Source organism: Pelmatolapia mariae, linkage group LG2 (assembly GCF_036321145.2).
Source record: "Pelmatolapia mariae isolate MD_Pm_ZW linkage group LG2, Pm_UMD_F_2, whole genome shotgun sequence".
NCBI lineage: Eukaryota > Metazoa > Chordata > Actinopteri > Cichliformes > Cichlidae > Pelmatolapia > Pelmatolapia mariae.
Window position 1 is genome coordinate 3178067 of NC_086228.1, and position 9700 is coordinate 3187766.

Here is a 9700-nt window from a genome sequence, read left to right on the forward strand (position 1 = left end):
ACAATGATCCAAAACACGCCACGAGAGCACCTCTGGGTGGCTCAAAAAACAAAACAAAATAAAGGTTTTGGAGTGGCCTAATCACTTGAACCCAACTGAAATGCTCTGGCATGACCTTAAACAGGCCGTTCATGCTTGAAAACCCTCCAATGTGCCTGATTTAAAACAGCTCTCTAAAATTCCTCCACATTGAGGTGAAAGACTCATTGCCAGTTATTGCATACACTTGATTGCAGTTCTTGCTGTGGCACAGTTAGGGGAAGTTTAGGAGAACTGCTTCTAACACAGCGCCAGGTAGGTTTAGATAGCTTCTTCTTCCCTAAAAAGCTGCAGTTGGTACTGACTCAGGTTATCTTTGTCTAACATTTACATCTGTTTGAAGTGTGACAAATAAGCAAAAAAAAAAAAAAAAAGATATCTGGAAGGGGGTAAATACTTTTTCACATTACTATATCTTAGTAATAGACATTCTGCAAAGCTACTAAACACATCACACATCTCAGATTAAACCCACATTGCAGGACTTGATAAATATTTTAGCAGGGAAACATTTCATCCTCTCAGAAATAGGAAAGACAGATTCCTCCATCCCTGCGGCTAAAGGACGAGTGCCCCCAAATAGCCTGGCCTCAACCTCAATGGGACTTCCTCGTTGAACCGGTTAAATAAAGCTCTACTTCCCCTCTTCGACAGTCACATCACATTCTCTGTTCATTCACAATCAGGGGAGGGATGTTTAGTGCTCGGCTGCCTCTCTGATTCACCAGCGTGTGAGTGGAATTTGTGTCTGCAAGAGTGTGCATGCGTTATTTGTATGTGTGTCCCGCCACAGGCCGAGCCAAATCCTAACAAAAGAGCCAAATGATAATCAATTCACATGAAACAAGGCTCTCTTTAAGGGCACGAGGCTGCTTCCCACAGTCTGCTTTGTTTTTACTGAAAGAGGAACAAAAACTACTGAGGTGAGACCACAAAAGACTGAATTTCACTAGTTAGCTATTAAAGGAAAAAAAAAAAACCCAAAAACAGCGGAATGGAGAGTGGTGTTTATTTTTGTAACCAGCACTGCAGGTCTCACCATGCTGGAGTGGACTGTGGCTTGTTCGATGTAACGGGCGATGCCAGTCACAAAAGCATTCCTGTCTTCAAAGTTGGTGTCAAAATTCGCCTGCCGAAGGAGAGACAAAAAGGGGTCAAAAGGCTGTACACTGAATAGGGCCAATCAGCTGGGGACGATGGCGGGTGGCGGCGGCGCTGTGAACCAGTGCGTACCTGGTACATAATAGAGGAGGGAGGGGGTTCAATGCACGGCTGCTGGTCCGGGAGCGGCAGCTCCTCCAGCAGGTCCACGTTGGACAGAGCATCCTCCAGGGTCACGTGGGTCGTCATGGTAACAAGGTGTCACTCAAACAACGCCCCAGGCTGACATAGACAGAAAGAGAAAACAGAAAGAAAGATATGAGTTAAAGAGGCACCGCAAAAAGGAGGAAACGTGCTATGTGATTCCTGAAACAGAAGGTCGCACACGAGGACTTCCTACTGCAGTTTTACACATATATGTCGGCAAACAGGTCAAAAAGCTAGAGGTGAAAATTACTTGGTCAATCACGACACAATACTTTTTGCAATAGGCTGTGTATTGCACTGACATATACTGTGATTTGGGGTGGCTGTAGCTCTCATCTACTGATGGGGAGGTTGGTGGTTCGATCTCTGATCCTTGCTCCACCAGTCTGCATGCCAAATATCCTTGGGCACGATACTAACCCCAAGTTGCTCTCTGACACATCAAAGCACTTACACAGAAAGAGCTTAGAAAAAAGTGCTTGTATAAATGGGTGAATGAGGCATGTTGTATAAAACGCTTTAAGCTCTCAGTCCATTTGTCACCTTTTTTCAAATGTAAATTACGTCCTTAAAGTTATATTTTGTCAATATCTGTTTTTTTAAACTGTGAGTAAAACCTGCCATAAATGCTGCCATAACACAGAATCAAGTCTGCTATCAGTCTGCGATTACATGGGGTCAAATATACACTCTGTCAAGCTAAATGTGTCTTTTCTGGTTGGCCTGATTTATTGTAAGTTTGCTCAGGTAACATTATATCAGGAGGTGAGCCCTCTTGTTAGTAGAGTAGTCCTCAGAGTATTTTCATGTATGTGTTTCTTTTCAAATAATAATAAAATATCAGTATTTGGTGTCCTCGATACAAAAACCCCAAACCGATACGTGATACTGTGCAGCAAAATGAACCTGGGGTGCTTGTCTCAATCGGACAGAAAAGTCAGGGGACAACTGATCAAGAAATTACTGAATAAACAGATAAAAATGAATGAGCAGGTTACACTCTAGCAATACAAATGCATTCTATAGTCAGATACTGCAGGGTTAAAGGAGACATACACCAGACACTGTCTTAGCATGTCTAGACAACTTCATTTCCTCCCATGAAGCCCTGTTTTGGTGCAGAAAGTGTGTGCATTCACCCTGCACCTGTATCACTTGGGGGGAAGAAAGGGGAAGAGGCCCCTTGCAGTTTCCTTTTTGGCTTTTTGCTTGACTAGAAGCATATCTGAAGAGCATAATTCATGAAATGCCAAGACCTGGAAAATGCCATTGATCTGGCAAAAAGCAGAAAACGCTTCGAAAAACAGTGACATTTCGACAGCAAACACAAAAACGCGTTATCTTGTAAATGCGGCATTGGCAAAATCTGCTTTCCTGTTAAACTCTCAAATCGCTGGTGGCTTTGTATTTTTTTTTATCAATTCAAATAAATATCAGGTGGTATATATGAATGCATGATTACGATTTCACACAGCAGGCTAATGTTAAAAACTGCACAGTCTCAGTATGGCCCTCTCCTCATTATAAACCCTAGCTTAGCCAAAGCAGCGTGCGCCCATCCATAAATCATGTGCCTCTCAGAAATGTGTGCTTTACGTCTGACCCGGCTGACAGCACAGATAATCAGCTTAATATTCACAGCCAGCACAAGCAGAGAGGAAAGTGTGATCACCAAAATACAAGAGAGGGGAAATTAAAAAAAAACAAACTCCTCCAACAGTTGCCAATGGGAAGACGGGGCAACTTTAAAGTAAATACAGAATCTGCAAAACCGTCATTTTGTGACGAGAAGCCTACATAATGAGTACGCCGGCTCTTGGTCATCGGTAATGGTCGCATATGCAGGCTTAACTAATGATCACAAATGATCTGAAAAGAAAGTGGGTGGGGTTTCCTGTTGTATCAGACTGTGAAATTTTTTTTCACATGGTAAGCCACCAGTCAAACAGCACCGAGTTCTCAGACCTCACCCAGCTTCCAAAATATATGCACACACAGTAAAGATACTTTATATGGGTGCTGCAGCTCTGCAGCTATACAGTTTATACTGCAATACAAAATGAAGAAGAAGAACAAAAAAGAATGTGGCACAAGTGGGTAAACGGCCACTTGGCCTCTTTAGTTAGCGCTTGTGGATCAGACCACACGGGCTTTCAAAACTCAACCTTTATTTTGATCTGAACTAAAGACCAATAAAGTTTCGTGAGTGTATGTTGTGGTGTTACAACACCGCAAAAGAAAAAACAAAACAAAAAAAAAAACAACTACCAACCTTCTGTCACTATTGCAGTACTTCCAGCTATAGCGGGTGTCACCAATATCAGATTTTACCATGATCAACACATGTAAACACACATGTACACAGATAAGTATAATGATTACTGCATACTAAATGTAGGTTGTTCCACTTCCCGTTTCTGCTATTGTGTGAATAACAGCTTCTTTAGTTGATTATCAGTCACATCATTTTCCATTATGGTATAGAGTACCACTCATTTGCTGAGCGCTCTCGCCCTTTAACTGCTCTTTTTGTTTCTGTTCCATAGTTTTAAGTATGATGTTCAATTTGGACACGGTGGTTGTGAAACAGATAAAAGCCGGCAGTTTATCAAGGATGTTGTGTATTATAAGGTGTGTACCAACTTATACTCTACACGTGTGTGTGTGTGTGTGTGTGTGTGTGTGTGTGTGTGTGTGTGAGAAACCCCTTTTTTTTTTAAATGTCTGAGGATTTTGTCATCTTGAACAGAGTGTTTCCTGTATTCTTTACACTGCTGTGCTGCTTTACAACCTGGATGCGCACACTGTCTGATTCTTTTAAGACCCGGCTGGTTATTTATAACCGTTCGGCATACAGAAAATGAAACACGCAGCTCGCTACAGGGGCTTTGTCGGGCAGACAAACGCGCTCAGTGCTGCTAAACTCCCATCTGTGCATGCAAATACAGACGCGCTCTAAAGCCTGGGTTGGCTGAACAAACTTTCCCACCCTATACCGGGCTCTGTTAAACAGTTGGTTTATCTGTCTGTCTCTGTGTGTATGTGCATCTTCGCCCAGCAAAAAGGGCCCCTTCATTCCCTTCTGGGCACTTGGAAACCTAGTTGAACAACCAAAGAGGGACAAATGAGGCAACGAGACAACAACTCGCTTCACAAAACTCACACAGTAATATTCCCTCCCCCCACCGAGTTCACGTTATAACTGCAGCCTCTATACATGAAGAGCTCTGGTCTGACGTCCTCGTGACAGCACTTAACCATGAGGTGGTGAGAAGATCCCAGAATATCATGAATAAAGCAGAGGAAAGGAATGAGATGCAGTGAGAACATGGAGCATGATGTAACAGGCAGAAAAAAAAAAAAAATGACCACTCTGCGCTGCTAGGCCTTTGTGTAATACATCTTGCCCGAGAGGAAGACAAAGTGAGAGAAAGTGTGTCAGCTCCAGCCTCGCACCACTCCATGGGATCTCCCACCCAAGGCTAGCTTTGTAATACACAGCATATTCATCCACACGCAATAAGACCATATGTGATCAGCATCGAAGACAGGGACAATACCGATCTCGAGCATTTAGTCACGCATGCGATCATTTAGAAAACGTTCAGCGACACCAACTAACTCTGCGGCTAAATGTGCGTTCCAGCAGCGTCTGTGCAGAGCATCCTGTGCAGGGGACGGTGTGTGGCTGAGGTATTTCACAGGCTGGTTGTCATTTCTGAAAGCAGCACAAGAAGAAGAAGAAAAAAAAACCTGCTTTCATCTTATGATTTCTGTGATGTCATGCTTACAGAGATGAATACAGACTAGGGGAAGAACAAGAGCATGCCTCGCATAACCATCACCAAGTTTGGCAAGTACAGACAGCAAACGAAAAGTAAACTAGGTGTATTTAGTTGTATTTATGTTGGCAACTTTATGAAAATACATTTGTAAGTGGTGACAATAATAACTTCATCTGACTGCTACAGTTCCACAACAGCTTGCGCTGCTTCCTTTTTCTTAGTCTAGTTCGTTATTTATATCTAGACTCATTGTCTCGCTGTGTTTCTCAAATCAGTCAACTGCAAAATAGTTGTACTTGTACCCTGAATCACTGAGCTGTTTTGGGCAAGTAACAGTTGTGAGGTGGGATCTGCACAGATTGTTTTTTCCTCTTTGGATACGTCCCACAGGATTTAGATCTCGGAAATCTGAAGGCCTAATCAACAAATCGCACTCTTGCAGAGCAAATTGTTCTGCTAAAGAAGAAAATGTGCTGAATGCTGTTGTCTGCCACAATGTTTAGGTAGGTGATAAGTGGAAAAATGAAACTCACATGAATGATAATGACCCCGAGGTTTCCTAGCAAAATGCTTTCCTGATGATCACACTGACTTATTCCAATATTCTAGTTTATGTACCTATATAGCTTTTCCAGGTAAACACTGCACACATATAGCCGCCCACATGATGATTAATCAGAGCAGCCCACCATTGGCCACTTCTAATGCTCACATGCTTGCTGTGAGCACAAACAGGGGTCAGCATCATGGCCAGAATTAAGTTTCCAGCGATTTGTGCTTCAGCTCTTCACACAAGTAAGCCTTTCCTCCAAAAAAAGCATTAACGAGCCTTGGTACCTGACAAAGAAACTGCCGTTTCACCAAGTGGATTACGTTGCATCACTTTTTGGTAGGCACTAACTAATGCATACCAGTAATACCCCACAAAGCCCTATGTTTAGGAGGTGCACTTAATTATTCTAGCTATCACAATTTGGCATTTGCAAGTTCTTACTGTTGACCAGTTTCCTGCTTCCAACACATCTTTCACAACGGACTACTCAGTTGCTCCTTAATATACTGTGTGCTGAAGAACTCTGGAGATATAAGGATGTTTAAATGTTAATTTTAACCAATTTAATAGAATGGAACTGGTATGAAAGCAGCACATTGGTATTGTGGTTTCCACTATTGCCTCACTGACAGAATGTCTGGTTTGAACTCCAGTCTGGGGCTTTTCTGTTTGGAGTTTGCGTGTTCTCCCATGGGTTCTCTCCAGTTACTCCAGCTACCTAACCCTAACCCAAAGGCATGCTTGGGTTTAGGTTAATTGGTGATTCTAAAATGACTGTAGGTGTCTCATGTCAAGAATCAGCCTTAACCTGTTTCTTGCCCTATGACAGCTGGGATAGGCTCTAGCCCCCCTCACTACCCAAAAGCAAAATAGATAATAAGCTAAAGGATATAATTCAATCTTCCCTTTTACGTTAAAGGGAACTGCCTGGTTGCACTCACAGCATAGCTCTTAAAAGGAGAAATGGGGATGAGATGAGTTCATGAGTCAATTTTAACCACTCATGATTTATTCTCAGCAGATGGTTTAAACAGCTTCATTTCTAGCTTTATACTGGTTTAGACCACATTAGCCTGACATACAGCTGGTAACTAGCCTTAGCAGTCCAGACATCTCTCTGTGACAATAATACCGGGATGCTGTGGTGGTGTTTAGATGTGTTAGCTAATTGTCTTTTTTTTCTTCTAATTTTAAAACATGACAAACATGACCATGACCGACTTCACGCTTCCTCACAGTAAATGATTTGATGGTTTTTCACTTCAGATGGCAGTAAGCCAACTTTCGTAGAAACCAACCTTGAATTCACTTCAGTAATGTTAATAGTACTTGAGTTGCAACTAATTATTATCTTATATAATGATCGTAGCATATGTACGTATTAACCCTCTTAGACACAATTTAATATGTAACTTACTATGTAAACTGTCTATGTTACCACGATTATTAACATCTATTGAGCTTTTGGGAACTTTTTTTTAAATAACAGTCAAATCTTTACAAATTATAAATGTAGGTGAAGTACCTGACCTGAAAAATGAACATTAGGGCTGTTCGATATAACGATATATATCGGATGACGATATAAAAACGTCTATCGTTTCATTTTACGCTATCGTTTGTTTCGTGGTGTCGCAAAATAAACTGTTTACGGCAATATTTTTTCATCGTTTTGATGGTCACTGTAGTGGCTATATTAATTTCTTAAAGTTCTCTCTTTCTCTTATATTTTATATAACCACACTACGGACGGACAAGCGCCTGTTTTTATGCGTTGTGGTTAGCAACAACGATGGTAACAGCATCGCGTGTCCGCTTGTTTATGTTCCACATGAACCTTTCACAATAAAGCTCAAGATCCTGTTGAGACTTTTCAAAATAAACTGAATCACGTGAAAGAGCAGATTATTTACGGATGAGAAGTAAAAAAAGAGCCGCCAGGTGCTAAAAAATAAACCTTAGACTAAAACGTTAGAACAGGCTTTTCCCCGCAGCACGCCGTGTAATAAATACTCACAAAGAAAACGGCGGCTGTTACAACTTATGTCTAAAAATGTATAGTTTCATGCATCGGTTAAAACACTCGACTCCTGCTACATGACGCGCAGCTGGAAACACTTCACGCAAGACGAGCTGCCCGAGATTCACAGAATTTACAGAAAATGTCACATTTCTGTGATTTACATCGTTATCGGGACGATAGAATTCTTATATCGGAATATGAGATTTTGGTCATATCGCACAGCCCTAATGAACATTATATGTATGCTGCATGTATGTTGTTGATATTTCGTGTATGTTACGTGTATGTGGCTGACATTACGTGTACTTGTTAGTTGTTGACATTAGATGTACGCTACATGTACGTTGTTGACATATGTGTATGTTACATGCATGTTGTAGTTTTTGTAAATACATTTTGCTTAACAGATTTTAGTGACGTGGTACTCTGGGTTCATTGGAATGTACATCTGTAAATAAGTGTCAATCAAGCAGTGATGCTACTAATGCCAGTAACTGATTACTTTATCTTATGCAATGAATATGTATTTTGCAAAGAAGAAGAACCAAAAACCTATGTATTTATTTATTTATATTTTAGTGTATATGAACAATACTTTTTGCCATTTGACTATATACAGTGCAACCATGAAAATAAAACCCATCATAAATTAACATATGTGTGTGTGTGTGTGTGTGTTTTAACACATGAGCGAGGTTACGAAGCACCGCAAGTGCTAATATTAACAATAATACCTGAATTGCAACAAATTATTCTTATTAATACTACTACTTCTACTACTACTGACAATAATAATAATTATTATTATTATCGTTCTTAGCAAATTACACTTTCAGTTAAAGAAACACTCATTTTTGTCAGTCAAAAATGTGAAATTTTCCCATAAAACTATCATAAACCTAAAGAAGACTTTTTTTTAAATAATCCTAATTTTACCTGACTATTAATGGCACCGGGTTTCATTTTCATTGTGGTTTTAATTTTGCAATCCTTACTGTTAGCAGAAGCAAAGCATCAAGATTCAAGCATTACATCACTGCTTGTGGGTGAGGGTCTGGCATACAGATTTACAGCTCAGAGAGTCTGCAGCAATGGCAGACTTATATTTCTACCCAAACTGGCAGGTTCGTCTGTAGGAGAAGAATGGAAAGGAAAAACATCTGGGTTTAGACTAAGCCTGTCTGAGACGGAAGTGGGTGAACCTGTCATTTGAGCACAAGTAACGGCCCTGCCTGCCTGCTGGTGTGATAGCTGTGAAACAATCCTGTGCATCTCGCCATGCTGTGGCCTGTTAGTCTATTGGAAAGAGGGGAGAGGACTTTTAAGGGAAAAAAATTAAAAAGCCAGAGCATCGTCGTGAAATCGAGCAATCTGAAACACCAAAACGTTCTTTTTTCGACATCTTTCTGTGTCTGTGCAGCGAAACGGCTGTTATCAGCTCGGAAAACCGTGGAGCCTTACGTGCTCCATCATTCATCAGTGCACTTGTCACACAGGCACCCTCTCCTCACCCCACCCATCTCAGCGTGAGCTACGATGCCGATGTAAGCTAACGGGGATCCCATTCATGTGCCACAATTATCCGCGATAAAGCGGGGCGCTCGATCCCAATCAAGTCCCTCCTATTTACAAGGATCCCCCTATTGTTACATTTGCGCACGGGCAGATAAGTAAAGGGAAAGGATGTGAAATGCGAAAAGGAGGCAAAATAAAAAGAAGGGGGGAAAAACAGGACTCCAGTCTCCAGCCATCATCACTACCCAAAGCACATCACCAGCCCCGTTCATCTTCTTCGCTGCGTCTGCATCCATCGCTACTTTTTGCCACATACCTGAAAATTGCATGTCCGTCCGGCGACAAACTAAAGCGGGCGGACCGTGTCGCGGTCTGCGACGGCGAGCCAATGTTTCCTAGGTTTTTATTTTATTTTTTTCCACGTCTTCTATGTCGACTGATGCTCCAGTTTCGCCCAGTACCAACCCGGTGCTAATC

At 41.5% G+C, this 9700-nt stretch overlaps 1 protein-coding gene across 2 annotated transcripts in view; it reads right to left on the reverse strand.

Annotated features, from left to right (window-relative positions):
• The window catches only part of cyfip2 (cytoplasmic FMR1 interacting protein 2), a 29277-nt gene extending 19577 nt beyond the window's left edge, over positions 1–9700 (reverse strand). For both annotated transcript variants that reach the window (XM_063490310.1, XM_063490316.1), the window contains exons 1-3: positions 9540–9700; positions 1273–1422; positions 1079–1168 (exon numbers count right to left, since the gene is read on the reverse strand). In XM_063490310.1, coding sequence (XP_063346380.1) covers positions 1079–1168; positions 1273–1389 — 207 coding nt within the window. In that variant the 5' untranslated portion in view covers positions 1390–1422; positions 9540–9700. The remainder of the gene's footprint in view (positions 1–1078; positions 1169–1272; positions 1423–9539) is intronic.